At 41.8% G+C, this 21745-nt stretch overlaps 2 protein-coding genes across 4 annotated transcripts in view; one reads left to right on the top strand and one right to left on the bottom strand.

The window, feature by feature from the left end:
* Positions 1–4310, bottom strand: part of LOC146962356 (apoptosis-associated speck-like protein containing a CARD) — a 34120-nt gene extending 29810 nt beyond the window's left edge. Inside the window, exons 1-3 of one of the 3 annotated variants that reach the window (XM_085769565.1) lie at positions 4226–4310; positions 3652–3934; positions 1084–1542 (exon numbers count right to left, since the gene is read on the bottom strand). In XM_085769565.1, coding sequence (XP_085625691.1) covers positions 1202–1542; positions 3652–3922 — 612 coding nt within the window. In that variant the 5' untranslated portion in view covers positions 3923–3934; positions 4226–4310 and the 3' untranslated portion in view covers positions 1084–1201. Of the gene's footprint in view, positions 1–1083; positions 1543–3651; positions 3935–4225 lie in introns of those variants that run through there. The other 2 variants (XM_085769567.1, XM_085769566.1) reach the window with 2 other exon arrangements.
* A 1907-nt stretch (positions 4311–6217) lies between these two features.
* Positions 6218–21745, top strand: part of cand1 (cullin-associated and neddylation-dissociated 1) — a 31453-nt gene continuing 15925 nt past the window's right edge. Inside the window, exons 1-11 of the mRNA XM_085769032.1 lie at positions 6218–6503; positions 10883–10958; positions 11896–11963; positions 12074–12228; positions 12944–13067; positions 14090–14177; positions 15127–15295; positions 15724–15829; positions 17154–17299; positions 18318–18469; positions 19732–19872. Of these exons, the coding sequence (XP_085625158.1) occupies positions 6436–6503; positions 10883–10958; positions 11896–11963; positions 12074–12228; positions 12944–13067; positions 14090–14177; positions 15127–15295; positions 15724–15829; positions 17154–17299; positions 18318–18469; positions 19732–19872 (1293 nt within the window). The 5' untranslated portion in view covers positions 6218–6435. The remainder of the gene's footprint in view (positions 6504–10882; positions 10959–11895; positions 11964–12073; positions 12229–12943; positions 13068–14089; positions 14178–15126; positions 15296–15723; positions 15830–17153; positions 17300–18317; positions 18470–19731; positions 19873–21745) is intronic.

Below are 21745 nucleotides of genomic sequence, written 5' to 3'. Positions count from 1 at the left end.
AAAAAGTGGTTAAAAATTCTCAAAAAACTTAAATTCTAGAAAAAAAGTGGTAAAATTTCAAGAAAAAGTTGGGGACCCCTACTTTGAGAACCATTGCTGTAGAGTATTCCATAATTTTACACCATCCAAAGAAATACTCGTTTGCTTTATAGTTGTTAAAGCAAATTTCTGTTTAAAATGATGTTTCCTCCTGTGTTCTTCACCCTCTGTGCACGGTAGAAATAACTGTTGCAGATGATCTCGAAATATCTGCATTTTTGCCTTTATCATTACTACTAGAGACTGTGATTTAACTATATCTTTTATATTCAATAACCAAACTTGAACCAGGCCTTGCAACTATAATAATCATGTCACGTCCATGCAGGCGTAGTAGTATATACTAGACACAAACACACACATTTTTTTCTTTTTTTTCCTTTTTTTTTAATAAGCCGATACCAACAGCACAAGTATCAGAATCAGTATCCGGAGGGAAAAATTGGTATCGGAACATCTAGTTCTGAATGGTTGGTGTATGGCCAATGAAGAATAAAGGTGTGTAGCAACCAAAAACGTAATAACAGCCAATAACGTAATAATTTTGGCCATTTTAAATGTAATAAAGCCAATAATGTAATAATGTGCCAATAATGTAATAAAACCTTTGAGCCAATAACGTAATAACTTTTTTGCCAATAATGTAACAAGTTATTACATTATTGGCTGGTAATAACTGGTGCCGATAATGTAATAATACATAAATATGACTGCCTATGATGATACCTATTTTTGAATAGCAAACTGCACAAAACTGCAAAAAAGCCTTTCATTTCAAAGAACTGCAGTCATATTTATGTATTATTACATTATTGGCACCAATTATTACATTTTCAAAGGTTTTTTTAATACTTGGCCAATAACGTAATAACCAGCCAATAATGTAATAACTTGTTACATTATTGGCAAAAAGTTATTACGTTATTGGCTCAAAAATGTTATTACATTATTGGCACGTTATTACATTATTGGTTTTATTACATTTAAAATGGCCAAAACTATTACGTTATTGGCTGTTACTACGCTTTTGGTTGCTACAAGGTGTAGTGACAAAGGCCCAGCAGATGGAGTAAGACACTCAAGAGACTCATTTTATAATGTTATGATGTTTCCTCCATTTAGCTTCCTCTGGTGTCAGACATAAAAACCTGACGGACCGTTTCTACTTCAGCTTCAGCTCTTCTGACAGGCAGGGATCAACCTCACACAGAGCTCTGATCAGAGCTGAGGAAGCTGCTTCTCCTTTTTTTCGCACGGTGTCGATCACCTCTTGAGCTTTATCTGCTCTGTTTGCTGTCTCAGTAGCAGACTCCAGTTCAGGGTCAGTTACCACCTTACACTCCAGCAGTTTATCCAGCAGCTGACGAAGAGTCGGTTTAGAAACCCTCGCAATGAACTCAGACCGGGCAGACATCAGCTTCTCTACTGCTGAGACACTGGGAGTCGGAGTCGAGACACTCGGAGTCGGAGCCGGGACACTGGGAGTCGGTTCTAGACCAGCACCTGGAAGAAAGAAACATAGAAACATACTTGTGTTAAGAAAAGGAGTCATAATGTAGCTTCACCAACTTGTTGAGCATGTTTGAGAGCAGAAATTAAACTGGTGGGTTCAACTGTGTAGGATTAGTAGCCTACATGTCAGAGTAAAAAAATACATTTTCTATTACCACTGGGCTTTATGCACAGCTCCACTACTTCCTGAAAAATCCAGGTGTGCCTGACCATTGTTGTGAGGTCAGACACACCTGGATTAATCAATTGGTCCAATAATGTAAAACAGGAAATAAACCAGCTGGCTTATTTCAGGAAGTAGTGGAGCTGTGCATAAAGCCCCTTGAAGGCGCTATGATTAAGGTGGAATTATTATATGTCGTTGATGTAGGCTACAGAAAAGCTTTTGCTAACTTAAGATGCCAAAGTTGTCTAGTTGAGGTGTGGCACATCTGGAGAGAAGAGGAAGAAGAGAGGCCAGCAACACTCTAGCTTTCTAATTGACTTTTTGTTGCAAACTGAGTCGGCGTTTACAACACACAGACCAGTTGCGACAACGTCTTCCTCAGGGTGTAATCTTAAACAGGAAGTGATACTTAAATAGCATACACACTCGCAGCTGTGGTCAATTACTCAATAACATGAAGTCATACAAGCAGCAACAATAAAAAATCACAAGTGGAATCACAGATATTAGATAAATATTAGAAAAATTAGAAAAATACATCAATTGAAAAAAGTGTTCAATTACAATATACCCAAGAACCCATAGACACAGTCGGCAAGCAAGGAAACGTCACTTCTGGTTAGGGCCGTGGGGGAAAACAAACCGTGTCCCCCATACACACTCATGCAAAAACGCGGCATTTTAAACCTTTGTCAAAGGCTTTTTCGCCGTCCTGTCTTAGTTTTAATCACATGTATATTCTGACAGAGAGCTATATTTTTAGAAACTCATCACGATCTGGGTCGATTGTTGTCCGTACATTTAAAAATATTAGGTATTTCACAGTCAGTCATATTTGTCTTCCCCCACGGCTCTGACGCTCTCTTAGTCGCCGCCGGCCGGCTCTAGACACTCGTAGACACTGCCTGAGTTATTGTGTATTATTTTGCACCGCAAATAAATTCAAAAACCACAACCTGAACTTTTATATCGGAACTTCGCTCATCTTCTCCAAACGTGTAACGCTCTGACCGGAAGTGAAGGTTGCCGACCCTGCTGACTCGGTGTAGGCTATGGCTGTGAAAACTTTATATTTTAAGATGTACGGACAGCAATCGACCCAGATCGTGATGAGTTTTCTAATATATAGCTCTTTGTCAGCATATACATGTGATTAAAACTAAGACAGGACGGCGAACAAGCGTTTGACAAAGGTTTAAAATGCCGCCTTTTTGCATGAGTGTGTATGGGGAAAACGGTTTGTTTTCCCCCACGGCCCTAACTGGAAGTGACGTTTCCTTGCTTGCCGACTGTGTCTATAAGTAGACATCTAAAGTACCATTGGTTGATCAGATTAAATTCCTAGGAGTAGTATAGTTCACAAACCAATGGTGGAAATAGGGTCAAAAATTGACCATTCAAATCAAAATGGCCGACTTCCTGTTGAGTTTAGAGAATGGGACCCTGGGGCGTTTTTGTGAGTCTTGAAGAGTTGTATGAGCCTAATGTACCAATTTTCATGCTTTTAGGAGGGGGAACTACTGTGGTGTATGTGGTGGTGGGAGTATTGTATTGTTTCTCTGTGAGAGCAAAAACCAAGACACATTCCTATCAACTTGTTTTTACTTGTTGACATGGCAATAAACTTTTGAATCTTGAGCCAATTTGCCGCACCCATTTCCAATGTCTTTGACATAAAGAATATTTCGCTAGATCTGACCTGTGTGCATAGTTTTATGAGTTTGTGAGCTTAGAAAAGCCTTCAAAAATATGATTGTTTGGAGAGAAGACATTCCACAAACACATTATAATGGGACTCTGGCACCCATCGGTGTGCTCGGCCCTAATAAACATTAGAATTTCAATAGGGTCATTGGAAGGAGGACCCTAATAGCCTAATAATAGACCCTAATAATTAATAGAGACAAAGTTGTTATTTTTATCAATCAACTAACCTTTTGGACTTGACTTTTTCAAACGTTCCACCAGATCCCTCCTGCCAATCTTCCCCAGGATCTTCAAGGTGATCGATTGAGCTCCATCATCCTTATATCGTTGCACCATTAGATCCACCAGGTCATCCCTCTCTGCCTTGTCCACCTTAGACTCTGGGATTTTTCTGCAGCCTTCAGGGACTTCTTCTTTCACATGAAACTTGAAGCGCTTAAACTGGTCGTCATTTAAATCATCCAGAGTATCGACAAGCTCCTCCCTAGGGGTCGACATTATGACTTCCTGCTGTGAACGTGAGAACATTTCCAATTAGACTTTTTTATTGTAACATCTGGATTGCAAATAACACAAAAATAATGGTAATGTCCTTTATACTATAGCAAATAAGGGCCAAACAATCATATCTCAACACTTTCACTTTCTGTTTTACATTTCCACACTCTTTATAAACACTGCAAACTCTGAGTTACAATTATCTTTCGCCACTCTTCAGAAACTATTGGCTATTGTTAAAAGTTCATTATGTCTACTGATTAACTTTTGGTTCGTTCTTTTAGACAAAGAAAGTTTCATTACCTTGCTGACAAGTTACGACGTGTGTCCGCTTTCTTTCGAACCGCACCAGATCAGTGAAGTGGTGAGCGACCTCCCTCATCAGCTCATACATGTTACGGAGGCGTCTTCCTGCAGGGTTGACGGTCGGCCACGCCTCCTGCTGTCATAGATATACATACTGACCTGCTGTCAGGTCGCTCCTGCAGGACGGAGCTGGAGCTCACAGCTGTAAACCTGTATAAAAGCTCACCTCATCGGCTCATCGTCCTATTTCCACTGCCTCCATAATCCACCGTTGGTATTGATTTCCTTCTGCGCGAATGTTTTCCTGGTCTGCTATTTCTTTTTCGGACCTTATGTGTCTCTTTCCCGTTTCCTTTTCACATTCTTTCTGGCATCTGCCTGTTTCACCGATGTAAACTTTATTGCAAGAACGGCAAAGGGATTTAATGATGGTGCATTTATTGTGTGGTTGTAGCCTACGGATCTTGTAACTGTAGGTATTCTGTATGTTGTGATTTGATTTTGATTAAATCCAATTGAAAAGATGGTGTGCACAGGCTCTGGATTATTTTCCATGCAGGTCAACGATCATCATGTGTTCTCCAAATGATGTAGGCTATCACTTCTGTGCATTTAAATAGCCTGCAACCTGTCAAAACTGATTGTAAATGAATGGCATTTTTAAAAATATTTTAAACGTGGATTTATATTATTACTTTTTTTATTATTTTTTTTATTTTACCATACTAATTTAGTATTTCTAATTCTGAATTTTTGCCCTCTGCACTTTATGCCCTTTGGTTTGCACTTGATCTGCTTTTTAAACTTGGATGTTTTTATACTGAAATGCCTACTTGCTGCACTAATGAAATTATTTTCTAACCTTATCTTGTTGTTGTTATTATTATCTAATGTTATTTATATTTAAAATGTCTTTTAACATGTTTTTATATGAGGGACAGCACAGTCTGGGGGGTGTAGTCAGGATTTCATTTCACTGCTTGTTGTAAGTGTACACTTTAACTATGCATGTGACAAATAAAGAATTTTGAATCTTGAAACAGTAAATATATGAATTGAAAGGGTGAAAGTATCAGTTGGGGTCAAACCTTTAATGTTTACAATGTCTGTCCCCGCCCCCCTGGTGGAGTAGGACACTCTCCATCACTGTTGACATTTCTCTTTCTTAAAGCAGAAGTAAGCGATCTGGTCGTTTTGGCTAACTTCCTGTCAGCGGATGGAGTCCCTACGTCACCACATTCACACGCATCCCTTGGCTGCACACACAGAGAGGACTGCCCCTTTATGCCGTTCTCTCTCCTCATTGGATAAAGGTTGTAGGATACAAGGAAAGTTTTCTCCTCGGTTTACAGCAGAGCAGAGTGACTGACAGACCCGTGTTTCGGACCAAACACTCTATATAAGTGATTGCTGTCGGAAGATAGAACTATTTAAGACTTATATTAACACAAATATTCCGCTTACTTCTGCTTTAACTATATGTTTTCTTTATCAACAGGATGTACTTTTTATATTTTAAACGTGGATTTATATTATTACATTTTATTTTACCATATTAATTTAGTATTTTTTGATTCTGAAACAGTAAATATATGAAATGAACGGGTGAAAGTATCAGTTGGGGTCAAACCTTTTAATGTTTACAATGTCTTGTCCCCGCCCCCCTGGTGGAGTAGGACACTCTCCATCACTGTTGACATAATTAGACATTCAGAAAGAGACAAAAAAAAGTGTTAAAAATCAAAAACAACCGGTCCAAACTCTGACCTTTGACCCCGCAGCGTCCAGTCGGTCCAGTCCAGTCCCCCGTTAACTAACTACCTAAACCCCGCCCCTCTGCGGAGAGAGAAACGGGAGCTCCATTCAAACCAAACACACCAAAACTCCGCGTCGTCTCGTCCGTCGCGCCCGGGGATGCGCAGACACTAGTCGCTGCTGTAACGTTAGAAAAGAGGAGAGAAGAGAAGAAGTAAGAAGAAGAAAAAGAAAGAAAGAAGGCGGCAGCTGCACAACCAAGAACCACGACTAGACCTGCACACTTCGCTTTACCTCGGGAAAAATACAGAAACAGCAGCAAGCAGCAAGCAGAAAGCAGCAGCAGCACCAGACCGACCGACCAACATCAGCAGCGGCAGCAGCGGAACACAGTGCTAGCAGGAGGCTAACGGCTAACGGCTATCGGCTATCGGCTAACGGCTAACAGCAACATGGCGAGCGCCTCCTACCACATCTCCAACCTGCTGGAGAAAATGACCTCCAGCGACAAGGATTTCAGGTAAAAAATAAACGAATATATAAATAAATAACACATATATATTATAGCTCAAACTAAGTGTCCATACGAAGAGTTTAAAAACAGTGGCCGGCGCTGTCAGGCCTGATGCTAACTAACAGCTAGCTAACTAACTGACTGACTATTAGCCTGCTGTTGCTGTTGCTGTTGCTGCTGCCACCTGTCTGATGATCAACGTCACACCAGCGAGTCAACTAACCAGCTAGTTAGTGGTTATTAGTTAACGTTTGGGCTTTTTAAACTTAGTTAACCACCAAGTGACGGTGCTAAAAAAAAAAAAACAACGTTACAGGAGAGTCGCAGCCAGGTAACCGTGTGCTAGCTGCTTTAGCTTAGCTCTAACTAACTGTCATGCCGCAAGCTAGCGTGATGTCAGCTAACGTCTACTACTACTACACAGTGTTGTTTACGGTGTCGGCCGGCTATAGGCGTTTACGTGCGAAGTTAGCATGGCAGCTAACTGCTAACTCAAGCCAACAATGATGTGGTTGTTTGTGACATGGTGTTGGTTTTTTTGTTTTTATTATTTTGGTGGTAGGGGGGGGGGGGTGGGTGCGACAACAGGTGAACAGACAGGAACAGGTGAGGTGGTGGCTGCAGACGTCACTGGATGTAAACAGAATAAATTCAGACCGAAAACCAGATTGTTATTTAAAGTGAAAGGTGTACTTGTATTAAAGGGGTAGTTCTACATTTTTTTGGCAAGTTCTCCTGTTGCCACAATCCCTATAGTCATAGCAGCGGATCTCAAAACAACGTGCACTGATAATTAAAGGTAATGAACAGGTACTGCTTTGACTATAGGGATTATGGTGACAGGAGAATCTGACTAAATGTTGAACTATCCCTTTAACTTTTATTTATCCAGGTAAAATGTTTGAGAACAAAATCTCATTTAAAGGCTCCGGCAAAATGAACACTACACAATACATATATCAACAAACAAGATGGGACAAGCATTATGCTATGTGCATGTAAGTGAGGATGTGTGATGCAATGCACTACATCAGATTAGCTTTACACACAATCTCAAGTAGTTTATCCAGTATTGATTTTAGATTTAAAAAAGATTCCCGAGTCATTAAACAGAGAAAGAGAGAAGCTTTACACCCAGCTGTCACTTTAAAAGGAACACACAAATCCTCCTCCGTGGATGTTGTTGCGTTTAGTTTGTGTTAAAGAAGTTTTTCGACTCGTATATGGGAGGATGTAGTATGTGTTGTTGTGTTCCTATTATTTTGTCCACGCCACTTAAATCATTTAGAGTTTAGAGTTTAACCACAGACAGACTGAGGAGTTATGACGAGCAATTCTAGATATTTACTCTAACGAATAGACAGAATTAATAATTGATTATGAGATCAATTGGCCCGTTCATTGTGGCTATTAATGATCTAATGTATTTCCAGTGTAAGCAATTAATCTGAAGCGTGAGTTAAATCAAGTGGATCTCCATCAGAGTCTGAAACCTGTTTGGTCTCAGATTTTACTCTGGTTTTGTTGCAGCTCAACAGGAAGAAAAAAAAAGAAAAACACAAAGAGGGAATTTAGTTCTGAAAAGATGAAACTGTGGAAGACGTGCACATGATCGGACTTGGATAAAAACTGAAGCCTCAGAAACAGCCTTCAGTTTGTTTTGAACCAAAGGACAGTGGGTCGTTCTCCTGAAACTACACTCAGATTAAAGTCTTTTCTTTTAAATGTTCAGTACAAACAGGAGAAATGATAATAGTCACTGTTCGTATGGGCTCTTGACCTTTATCAGAATGAACTGCACAAACTTTGATGATGACGATGAACTTTAAAAGAAGGAAACAAAGGTGCTTCATCACTGGACGGAGGGTTTAAAGGAGCAGCAGCAGTGCCACCGTTATCTAAAACTTTTATTTTGAAAGTATCTCCCAATTGGAGCTGGTTGTAGTTTTAATAATAATGATAATACATGTATTAGTTTGTAACAAAAAAAAAATCTCAAAGTGCTACAGGCAATCGCAGTAAAACAGAATTTAGAGCAATCAAAGATAAAGTTAAAAACAGTTCATATCAAAGTGAAAACAAGAAACAGTTTTGCACTAGTTGATAAATCAATTAGTCGACTGACAGAAAATAAAACAGCAACTTGATTTCTTTGTATTTTTAATCAAACATGTTGTTTTCCAGCTCCTCAGATGTGAACGTCTCTGACAGTAACCTGGTCGAGCTAAACATTTATCAGTTTCCTGGACAAAAACCAATAATTGATCAATTGATTGAGGAAATAATTGACAGATTAACTGAACGTTGTCGTCCTGGTGAAAAGAAGCTGGTGGTTGGTTGTGTGTTTGTTTGGAGCTTCGACCAGAGACGCTGATGCAGCTCTGAAGAAGCTGGTGGTTGATGCTGATCAATAATTTAATAACGCGCTTCATTACTGCTCATTGTGCTGATTTTATCCTCTTTTGTTTTTGTTTTACACATTTCTGATGAGACAGAAAACGGCTGTTTATTGAAATTTGCTTTATTTCAGTGAAGAGTTCAAGTTGGAGCTCATAAATACTTTTTTCCTGGTTTTATTTTGATGAAACCTTTAATCTGAGTTTGTAGTTTTCAAACCTAGTGAAACCACAGAAGATAATAGCAATTATTATAGAAGTCATTTGAATTATTGATGAATCTGTCTGATATTTTTTCAGTTAATTGACTCGTCATTTGGTCAGAGAAACACCAGGAAAAATATATCACAGTTTCTCTTCACAGCGTTTTATTTAAACCAATGAACTTAAATGACATTATATGTGAATTTAATATCACATAAGAGCAGCAGATGTTTAGATATTCAAACAAAATCAAACAAACCCTCTCCTCCTGTGTCTTTAAAATAATCTTTTACATTTTTTATCAAGTCTGAACTCGACCTGCGATCATCCGACATTTCTAACATGTCAAAGAAATCAATCAATCACCGATCAGACCCGGTTCAAATCGATCTGCATCTTGTTTAATCTTACAGATTCCTGTTTTTTCTGCCAATATTTCCTTAAATTAAATCATTTATCCTTTGTTTTGTCACATTTATGAAACTTAAAAACTGAAATTGAGCAGAAAACATCATGTTTTGATCAGTTTCAGTGTGAATAATCATTTTTACTTTTCAGTTTGGGGCTGTAACTGAATAATGAGTTGAACGGCTGCAGCTCCAGATGTTGATGCTTCACTTTTCTTTTCTTTTTTTTAATTAATGATCACGTTTTTGATCATATTCCTGTAGGATATGATCCTCAGCTGACGTTGTGTGTGTTTAAACAATAATACTAATGTGTGTTAGTAGTGACATATTATTAAAGCCGAAGCAGCGAACAGAGACAGTTGAGTCCGTTAAGGGGAAAAAAAAAAAATCTAATTTAAGAGACGAGTTTCAGCCTCGAGTCAAAACTGCTCGAGGACGTTGGCAGCAAAACTAATCACTTCATCACTGCTGACAGCCGCCGCCTCCTCCTCTTCCTCCTCCTTCATCCTCCTCCTCCTCCTTCATCATCACCGTTGACCCTGAACATGCGAAGCTGAAAGAGTCGTTTTCATTCGGCGGCGTCATAATTACACTTTCTGTTTAGCAGGTGACACCGCCGCCGCCGCCGCTCGGTTCAGTTCACAGCTGAATTCCTCGCTGCAGAGCTGTCGAGCTGTCGAGCTGTCAAACCCATCACTCTGCTGCTCGGTTGATTTTAATGTGCTTGTGTGCAGCTGCAGCTTCAGACGTTTTCTTTTTTTTTCTTCCTGGACGTGGAGTCAGCAGATAAGAGGCAGAAATGTTGATGAGGGAAGAAGAAGGTTTAAGAAGTCGCTTCGTGTTTTTTTTCTTTTTTCTTTTTCGACCTCAGGCCGTCGTGTCACCCATTTTATCTCCTCTGCCATTTTACCCTTTTGTCTCTGTTAATAAATCTGTGTCACAATAAAAGCCCGTAATGTAAATGTAGCTCCGAAGTCGTCCTCTTTTAGCCCCGAGCGTCGGCTTCCAGGCGTCAACAGGCTCCGCCCACCTGAGGCATGAGGTGGTGAAGGTCGACCTCTGTTGAGTTTTGTTTGTCCTTTTCCCCCGGTTTTTAAACAAAGAAAAAAAAAAAAGGGCCATGTGAGCTGAGTGTGTGAGTTTTATTTTGAAAATCATCACCACTTCACATTTTTTACCAACTGTCAAACGGTCGTTTCTCTACGCCCGACGGCTCAGACGTGTTCTGACATGGAGGGAAAACATCTGGAGCAGATGAGGCCTCGGGTTTTAGTCTCATTTCTCAGACTGTGTGTGTGTGTGTGATTCTGTTCTGCTGTTATTGATCCATTGATTGATCAGGTGAAAACTCACAGTTGTTTTCGTCTCTCTGCAGGTTTATGGCCACGAACGACCTGATGACGGAACTACAGAAAGATTCAATCAAACTGGACGACGACAGTGAGAGGAAGGTCGGTTCATACAGGTCCAAACTGGTCCATGCTGATCAATACTGTTCACATACTGATCCGTACTGTCCCATAATGATCAATACTGGCTTATGCTTGCCCTATAGTGCAGTGGTTCTCAAACTTTCTTACACCATGGACCCCTAAATTGACACAAATTAGACCACAGACCCCCACCGGACAAAATTTTGAAAGAAATACACAAATATTTGTTCTGAGACTGAAGAACGTTACTTTTTTAGTCAATGTACGTTCAATTTAGGGCCAATAGTGTGAATTTTTATTGTAAATATGGTAGAGACATATCTGAGAAAAAGTGGTACAATTTCTCCAAAAACGTTTAAACACTTCTAGTTTTTTAATTCAAGTAAAATGTGGTAAGATTTCTAAAAAAAAAAAGTTAAAGAATTTCTAGAAAACAGTAGTAGAATTTCTCAAGAACAATTCTAGAAAAATCTTACAATTTCTGAAAAAAGTTGTACAATTTCTCAAAAAGAAAAAAAAAAACAACTACAACATTTCTAAAAAAAACCCCCATAAAACTATATATATAAAAAAGTTGTAAAAATGTCTCCAAAAACCTTAAAAACTCTAGAAAAAAGTGGTAGAATTTCAAGAAAAACTGGGGACCCCCTTGACCCCATTTTGAGAACTAATGCCATAGTTGTCCATACTGATCAATACTGTCTAATACTGTCCCATACTGATCAATACTGGTACATATTGATCAATACTGTCCCATATTGATCAGTACTGGTTCAGACTGGTTGCTTATTATCCATATTGATTAATTAAGTTTGAATTGGTTGGTATCAGTTTGTACTGGGGACTCTGGTCTGTGTTAAGAAGCTGTGAATTTATCTGCTGGTTGACGTAAATAAATAATAAAACCTGTGAATTGATCCATTGATTTCTGATTGATTGATTGATTGATTGACAGGTGGTGAGGATGATTCTCAAACTGTTGGAAGACAAGAACGGAGAAGTTCAGAACCTGGCCGTCAAATGGTAAAAAAAACACAACACATTCACCTGTCTCTAGCTGTGTGTGTGTCTGTGTGTGTGTGTGTAACCTCCTGTGTGTGTGTGTGTAACCTCCTGTGTGTTTGTTTCGTCAGCCTGGGCCCGCTGGTCAGCAAGGTGAAGGAGTACCAGGTGGAGACGATCGTGGACACGCTCTGCACCAACATGCTGTCGGACAAAGAGCAGCTCAGAGACATTTCCTCCATCGGCCTCAAGACGGTGATCGGAGAGTTACCGCCCGCCTCTAGCGGTAACTACACACTATACTACACACACTATACAGGCTATCCGCGGGGAATTGAAAAGTATTAAATGGTGATAAATCAATTTTGGGAAAATTAAGACCCTTAAAAAGTATTTAAAAAGTCTTTTCACGACATTATAAAGTCTTAAATTTTGAAGGTATTTTTTCTGAATTAGCCGTCCAAGAGTTTGAGTCCTAAAAAACATTGTAGAAGTGTGTGAATTTATTCATTTTATTAAAAAACAAAGATGAACCGGTACATAAAAAAAGAAAAGAAGATTGTTGTTTTTGTTTTTTGAGAGTGGAGCAATGTTTTTTTTTATAAACTTTGCCTTTGATTTATTATCCCAGCCTATTTTGAATTCTGTTGTATCATAGTGGTCTATAGTCTTTATCACAAACTAAAACTGTTAAGTTAAAAGTGTCACTGATGTAAATGGTTACAGCTTGAAGTGGCGGTGAGGTATTGAAAAATATTGAGAAGGTCTTGAAAAAGTCTTAAAAAGGTTTTAGAATTAACTTCAAGATTCCTGTATATACCCTGCTATAGTACACACTATACACAAAGTACACTACATAGTACTAGTGTACTAATACTACAGAGTTGTCTCCTCACCTTTCTACACCTGTGTCCCCCTCCCTCTTTCCCTCTCTCCTCCTTTCTTTCCTTTTTCCCTCTTTCCCTCTCCCTCTCTCCCTTCCTCCCCCCCCCCCCCTTCAGGCTCTGCTTTAGCTGCCAGTGTTTGTAAGAAGATAACCGGTCGCCTGACGAGCGCCATCGCCAAACAGGAAGACGTCTCGGTGCAGCTGGAGGCGCTCGACATCATGGCCGACATGCTCTGCAGGTAACACACCTGTTTGTTTCTCTGTGTGTGTGTGTGTGTGTCCGGGCAAATTCAACTCAGGCTGTATGTTCCTAACATTTTAGGTCTAACAGAAGGAATCTGAAGATTTTCAGTTTAATGTCTCCTGTTTTGCGGTAGTTGTGTCTGTCCCCGCATCGCCACGGCAGCAATGAATGGGAGCGGATTGAAGTTCTCGCTGCTTAGGCTGTTTCCATCCCTCAAAGCCACAGACAGCGTCAGATGGCGACTCAAACATGCAGCCAGAAGTTTATTTACTTCAAGCAAGCCGACATGTTTGTAAAACTAGATCTGATTCAAAGTCTCGCGCGAGAACCAAGTTGACGCTCGGTGTGTTCAGGTGCAGTGGGAAGCTCCCGTTTGTGTCATAAACACAGGAATATCAACAATATCTTGACTTGCTTGAAGTGAATAAACTTCTCGGTGCATGTTTGAGTCGCCATCTGACGCTGTCTGTGGAAAACAATTGCGGCTTTGAGGGATGTAAACAGCCTAAGCAACAGAACTTGCATCCGCTCCCATTCATTGCTGCCGTGGCAAAGCAAGGCAAGGCAAGGCAATTTTATTTGTATAGCCCGTTTTTAAAACAGTTTGTCTCAAAGGGCTTTACATGGCATCGTAGCAACATCCTCTGTTCTTAGACCCTCACATCGACTGAGGAAAAACTCCATGGGAAACCCTTTTAACAGGGAAAAATCGGAGAAACCTCAGGGTGAGCAACAGAGGAGGGATCCCTCACCCGATGCGATGCGGGGACAGACACAACCACCGCAAAACAGGAGCAATTAAACTGAAAATCTTCAGATTCCTTCTTTTAGACCTAAAATGTTAGGAACATACAGCCCCGAGTTGAATTTGCCCAGAATTGTCCTTTAAACTCTCCAGCTGCTGTAGATCCAGATGTAATGATGAAGTCACGTCTCAGTTTATAATGAAACTGGATTAATAAACATCCTCTGTGTGTGTGTGTGTGTGTGTGTGTGTGTGTGTGTGTGTGTGTGCAGACAGGGCGGTCTGCTGGTGAACTTCCATCCCTCCATCCTCAGCTGTCTCCTCCCTCAGCTCACCTCGCCCAGACTGGCCGTCAGAAAGGTGTGTGTCTCTCTCTCTGTAGCTGTGTTGTAAATCGCCCCCTATCACGGATGTAGTGCACTAACTATATAGTGTTGTTCGAATTCTCCGTGATTAATTTTATCCGCTATGTAGTGGATGACAAAACACGCACAATGCACCGCAAAATTGAGTGAACAAGCGATGTACACTACTGCAAATTGGTCACCTTTTGGCTACAGTCACCTTTTTTATGTCAACCAGGGTAGTAGAAGTGAATGAGGAGGGTTTTAGTTTTGTATGTTGTCACCTTTTTCACTACTCCAGAGTTTGTAGGTCTCCCACAATGCAATGCGGTCGTGTTTTGCCAGAGAAGAGGGGCAAGCTAATTAGCATGTTAGCTACGATTTCTTTAGGTTATTTACCAGTAAACTCCTCGGACGTATTTGCCTTCGCTCCATTTGCCTCGCCCGAGGAGCAGGAGTTGGGCAGCAGCATCCGAACAATAACAACAGGCAGCATTAAATCAATCTAATTAAGAAACTGTAGTAGAATATGTAGTAAATACGAGCTAACGAGCTAAGCTAATAGCCACAGTTCACGGTCGGGACACACAACAGTAGTCGACCAAACCAAACTTCCGATATTTCAACAGTTTATTGTCCGAGAAACACAACCACGCAGAACCACATCCTAAAATGTTCCCACAAGTGTCCGGTTTTTCTTATTTTATTTTATGTGTCCGGTTTGTTTACATGATTCTTGGCGCATCTGCTGACGCAACCACGTCCAGAAAATTACCGTGTAGTGTCCGAATTCTCCTCCCGTCGTTCCCTACGTCATATACATGATGTAGGGGAGAGGGAGTGAGTGAATGAGTAGATTTCGAACGCAGCTTGTCTCTCCTTCTCCCCGTCTCTCTCACGTCTCCATGGCAACCTGTGATGATGATGTCGTTGTCGTTGTTTTTATTGTCGTCCTCGTCCCCCAGCGGACCATCATGGCGCTGGGCCACCTGGTCATGTCCTGTGGGAACCTCGTCTTCATCGACCTGATCGAACACCTGCTGACGGAGCTCGGCCGGAACGACAACATGTCGACCACCAGGACTTACATCCAGTGCACGGCCGCCATCAGCCGCCAGGCCGGGCACCGCATCGGTGAGGGAGAGACTGAGCGTCCATGTCATTGAGTTTTATTTTATTTTAATGTTTATTTAACAGGGACGATACATGCAGTACAACATTGCCACAAAGAATGAAAAATGCGATGCATAAAAGACGTCTCGCTGCAGCTAATGTGCCGTCTTTGTCCCTGGTCAGGCTAAAGAAGGATAAAAGATACTGAATACAATAAGTGCAATAATACAAATACAGTGAATAGGTATCATGAATAAATAAACACAGCTACAAAATTTTGATTAAGAAATTGCACAAATTAAATACATTAAACATTAGTAAAATGCTGTATTGACAGTGACTTGAGAGAAGTTAATGGTCATGTTTCTGCTGCTGCTTAAGCCAGTGTTTAGCTTGATTGATTGATTGATTGATTGATTGGTTGACGTCTGTGTCGTCTCCGTCTCCAGGAGAGTATCTGGAGAAGATCATCCCTCTGGTGGTGAAGTTCTGCAACGTAGACGACGACGAGCTCAGAGAATACTGCATCCAGGCCTTCGAGTCCTTCGTCAGGAGGTAACACACACACACACACACGCAACGCTGAAACGATGAGTTGGTTAATTTGTAATTTCGATTTAATTAAAGGGACAACGAGGAGTTTCTATTTGGTTATAAAAAAGTCTCATATTAATGTGGATGAATCTACGCTACCCACACTTGTTAATGGGCCCATTTTCGATAAATATATCGTTTTGTCTCTATCGTTATTTTGTTATTATTAGTGGTGGTGGTCCTTACTTTCGGTTTCGTGGCGAGTCATGAGAATAACGCCGCTGAATCACCGTTTATGGTCGGAACTACGACGGTATGTGATCGTCTTCGAACCTCCGACTTTAATTCTTGATGAATGAAAACATGAGTCTGTCTTGCGCCGGTCAAAGAATTTCACGGTGCGCGGAGGCTCATAAATGTAGTGTGAAAACACTTCGCTTTTCCAAAACTCCTCGTTGTCCCTTTAACTTCACAAGCAAATGAATCACTATTTGCAGTTTTCGAGAATCAAGATTGAGTTTCAAAGTTCAGCTCCAGCACCTCTTCGAAGTATTTTGCCCACGGATGAGCGGTGGCCTTTTTCTCTGAAGATTCAAGATGCATCTTCACCGGCCACACGACTCAATTCGATTCACAGAGTCTACGATTCGATTATTCGATTGATGCATCACATCCTCAATTTTCTATGTTGCCACACAACTAATGGCTTTTTCATTCATTAACATAAATACTCAGATAAATATGATGACTTTTTATTTCCATAAAATGAAATTGAAAATATGACACACATACGTCTTCAGGTCGATTTTCACACCGTTTTGTTGTGGCTGACACGTTTCCAGCGTCGGGACTGAACAGACGTGTTGTGTAACAGAACTGACGAGCAGCGACGTCCCGACAGAAAGTCTAGCATGTTCGAATTTTTAGCATTTTTTTGTTTTTGTTGCTGTCTTTCTCAACACTTGTTTGGGGCTGTTTGACTTGAACAACTGGAAACGGACTCTTCCATGATATTCTGATGTGTTGAGACGCACCTGTACGTTCAGTAATTCATCGCTTGGAGGAATTGACTCATTCACAGTGTAGACGAGTGAAGGATAAAGTTAAAATACTAAAATACACAAGAAATAACAATAAGTGCCAAGAAATAAAACGACAATAAAAAGCCACAGGAAGATTAAAGATATTATATTGATGCACATTTCACTGCTTTTACTCACCGTTGTGTCGGTTTGGACACTTGCAGATGATTTTTACTCCTCAGTCGTCTTGTACGGTCATTTCCACCGCTACGCAGCCGCCTGCTTTCCTCTGATTGGCGTGTGTGTGTGTGTGTGTGTGTCAGGTGTCCTAAAGAAGTCTACCCTCACGTCCCGACCGTCATCTCCATCTGCCTCCGCTACCTGACCTACGACCCCAACTACAACTTCGACGACGAGGACGAGGACGACAACGCCATGGACGCAGAGCAGAACGACGAAGACTACCAAGGTAACGCACACACAGACACACTCACAGACACACACACCTGTAAATATTATTATTATCATCGATCTGTTGATTTGTTTTGTTTATAAAAACTCATTTTCAGTCCAAACTGTGAAAATTAAAGCTCATAAATGTTAAAGGGATACGCCAACTTTTTTTTTTTTTACGTGTCTTGCCTCACTCCCGAGTCCACGACCAGCAGATAGACACCATCCTTTCGACTGTGCGTGCAGTAACAAGGGAGATAGAGCCGTATCGCCCGTAATTAGCTTAGCTCAAACGCTGGAAGTGTATGGGTAGCGTTAGCCTGCCTCCACCTAAAGTCGTCAGAGAAACTCTTCAGCAACTCTAAACGGAAACCGGCGGGCCGATCTCCGTCTCAGAGCTGACAAAACTCTCCGGTAAGGCATCTTGAGCGGTCAAATGCTGCTAACGGGACGAGATCGGTCAAAACGGAGGGTTCAAGCAAAGACGGTTTATTTTGGTTCAAGCTAGCTACATCGAGGGTCGGTTAGCTTCCTATTTCAAAGTAAAAGCACAAATTCTGTCGTCACGGTTTTCTGTATGTAAAGGGCAACGGGTGTTTTATTTTGTGAAAGTAACCGGAAGTGCGTTGGTCACAACGGCTAGCTTGAGTAGCGCCGAATTCGTCCGAACAAAATTGTAAACAGCTGGTATTTAGACAAATTAACGACACACTGCTGATCTAAACGGCTACTTTCTCGCCTAAACATGTTTGAAATGTGGATAAAGTGATATATTTACAGAGTTTAGAGCTAAAATGAATTGAACACTACCCATACACTTCCAGTGTTTGAGCTAAGCTAATTACGGGCGATACGGCTCTATCTCCCTTGTTACTGCACGCACAGTGGAAAGGATGGTGTCTATCTGCTGGTCATGGACTCGGGAGTGAGGCAAGACACGAAAAAAAAAAAGTTGGCGTATCCCTTTAAAATGTCTGTAAATATTCATATTATTAAGATGAATCAATCATCTGTGTGTGTTTGTGTGTGTTCAGGCAGCGACGACGAGTACAGCGACGACGACGACATGAGCTGGAAGGTTCGCCGGGCGGCGGCCAAGTGTCTGGACGCCGTCGTCTCCACTCGCCACGAGATGCTGCCGGAGTTCTACCGCTCCGTCTCTCCGGCGCTCGTCTGCCGCTTCAAGGTGCCGAGACGCCGCCGCCGCCGTGTCCGTCGCTCATCCAATCATCACCTCTCTATTAGGGATGCACATGATTAACCGTTTAACCGTTAACCGATAACAAGAACTTTGACCGATTAATACTATCGGTTATTTATTTATTTATTTTATTAGCTCCTTATGTCGTCAACTCATGGGGGTGTGTCGACACGTGCAGAGTTCACTGCCTTCAGTCATATTTCGCAGCAAAAAGTTACACAGGAGGACTGACAGTATGTGCAGCAGCTCCGTGAAGGAAGGTCAGACAATAAATGTAGCCTACATGGACATAGATGTGAATCACCTGTAACTACGGCGCTGAGAGAAAAAAAGAGGACAAGGACGTCGCTGCTCTTACGTCAGCTTAAAAAAAAAAAAACTTGCTATATTCCGTTCATTCATCTCCGCATAGCGCTCACTCTCCGTTATTGTCGTCCACACACACAGACAAGCGCGCATGCATGACGCGCGGATTTTTTTCCTACCCGCGAGTCCCGAAGTATTTTGACCCGCCCCACACCACTGCATCTATTTTCACAACCATCCCCGCTGCTGTTAAACGTCAGACAGCGGCTTTTTACTTTGAAAGGGCAGACAGAGGCGCTGTGTTGCCGGTAGCTTGTCAGTGTGGAGCTCGTGAGGAGTGGGAGAGTCACAGAGCAGCGAGTGCAGCAGCCGCCGCAGCCGCCGCCTCTCACTCTCCCCGGTCTGCTCTCTGCTCTCAGTGAAACCAACCCGCTCTGCTGATGCGCCCAGCCGCCGTCTCACCGGTTCCTTCACACCTCCGCCGGCTTTCCCGTCAACATCACCCCTGATAACACACTCTGGACTTCATCATCAGTTTTTTTAATGACCCGCCCCACCCCGCACAGCCTGCGTCCGCGGCATGCACCTCCGAAAAAAAGTGAGAAGGAAAAAAAAAGATGCAACAGGGTGTGTAATTAAGAGAGTTTAATATTCACTCCTCTGTTGCACAGATCCAAGGGCTCTGTAAGCAGACATGTTGCTCCACGAAACATTTTCAAGTAGCGCAGGTTCTAGAGATTATTTCTTTAACATCTTATGGCAGTAAATTAATTAAAGATCGCCTTAAAGATCGCCATTTGAAAATAAAATCACGATCGTCCCTTCGATCGCCGATAGACGATCCGATCGAAAATCACTCCATCCCTATGTGCATCCCTACTCTCTATTATCGATCAGCCTGTGACATCATCACCTCTCTGTGTGTGTGTGTGTGTGTGTAGGAGCGGGAGGAGAACGTGAAGGCGGACGTTTTCCACGCCTACCTGTCGCTGCTCAAACAGACGCGGCCGGCTCAGAGCTGGCTGGCCGACCCCGACGCCATGGAGCAGGGCGACACGCCGCTGACGATGCTGCAGAGCCAGGTGAGGTCACCGGGTCACGTGACGGGACGGGACGATCGCTGTCGTTACCGTTTAATAATCATTTAATTATTCTTTTTTTTCCGGACTTTTTATTTCAGGCGAGACACTACAGGTGAATAGGGTAAAGATTTAAACTAACAGATATCACCATGAAACTCCCCAAGTTTATCACTCACATTAAGACAAATATTTTTTATATTACAAGTGTTGTCAAATTTTATGTTTATATTAGGCGATTTCTAATTAAAGGCGGGTTTACACTGCACGACTATTCGTCTGTTCACATCTCAAACTGCACGAGCTTCCCTCTTCAGTCCTACGTCTCAGATCAGTCTCAGACCCCCACTAATTGCACGTCGTTCTACGATTTCTCCCCACCACGATTACCCTGCGATGCCGCTGAGATTTGTGCTGCTCTATAATTGCTCGATTGTAAACCTCAAATTGACATTGGTTCCTGATATTGGTTCCTATATAGCAGAGTCCATGTGGAAGATCAGACCGACAAACACACAGACAGACAGCGTGCATCACCTCCAAGGCCGGTGTTGCAGAGAGAGAGAGAGAGAGAGAGAGAGAGAGAGAGAGAGAGAGAGAGAGAGAGCGAGCGACGCTCTCCAGCCAGCTGACGTGTAGCTCACCTGCAGCTGTCAGAGGAGGCTCACTAGTTCTCTCTCTCGCCTGCACTTTGTTTAAAAATTCAGCTGATCAGGAGCCAGAGCACAGTGGAAGTGGCTGGTGTGTAGGCTCGCTATTTTATACTGTAACGGCAAGAAAAAATAATCGTCCTCAATTGCTGATTGATAGTGTGTGTACATTTGTCGGGCTGATCTTCCACCACGGACTGCGCTGCATTACTGATCATCACCTGGTCACTCTGTCTGTCACAGCTGTGGTCTAACTTCAGCTGGTCACTTCCCTGTCCCTCCTCTCTCTGTCTGCCCGTTCTAACTCCATCTGACGAGGTTCAGCATCACATTCAGGTTCATAAAGGCTCTGTGCTCTGTGCTAAAACAATCTGTCATGGTAAAAACTTGTCGTATGTGCAGAATCGTGACGTAGGACCCCATACATTGTCCGTCACGACGAGAAATTTTCTGACATGTCAGAAAATAATCGGGAGGTCGGCGACTCGTCTTTAGGACGTCGGGACGTGACGCAGAGCCTCACTAACCATACGTCCCGATTATGCTCACGACCCCGCGATCCCTCTAAGATTATGCAAATTAGGCTGCGACTCGTCTGGGACGACAAAATCGTGGCAAAATCGTACAGTGTAAACCCGCCTTAAATATGTGCTAATTTGCATATATTTCCAGAACAGAAATCTAAACAATGGATAAGGCAACTTTCAAATTTTTTTAATTTTGTTGACATATTAGAGTCAGAAGTTTTTATCACTCTGTAAATGAGAAAATACTGTCACCAGCCCTAAAAAAAAAAAAAAAAAAAATCAAATTTCGCCATGTTTTTAGAAATAAAATGTTGTATAACCTCCTGTAATGACACCAAACAAAATAGCAAATTTACTTTCCTGTCTCAGGTTTTAGGGGCAAAATGCTGCTGTTCAGGGTCCGGAGCCCTGTAACGATTAGTCAGTTAATTTTTTATGTGTTATTATGTTATTTTAATATGTTATAATTTGAGGTCAGTGAGTGTAACATCAGTGTGTGGTTGGCTGCAGTGTTGATGTTCAACAGTGGATGGAGCTGTTGTTGTTTCTGTTGTTGTTGTGACTCAAGACAGGAAACATGAACTTCCTGCACCGACGACCACAGACGACAACAAATCATCGCCGTCTCTTTCTCTCTCTCTCTCTCTCTCCTCTTTCTTTCTCTTTCCCTCCCTCTCTTTTCGTCCTCTCTCTCCCCCT

This window comes from Trachurus japonicus, chromosome 23 (assembly GCF_045865225.1).
Source record: "Trachurus japonicus isolate A0001 chromosome 23, Traja_1.0".
Lineage (NCBI taxonomy): Eukaryota > Metazoa > Chordata > Actinopteri > Carangiformes > Carangidae > Trachurus > Trachurus japonicus.
Note: the sequence above shows the minus strand (reverse complement) of the source record. Positions and strands in the feature narration are given on the sequence as shown.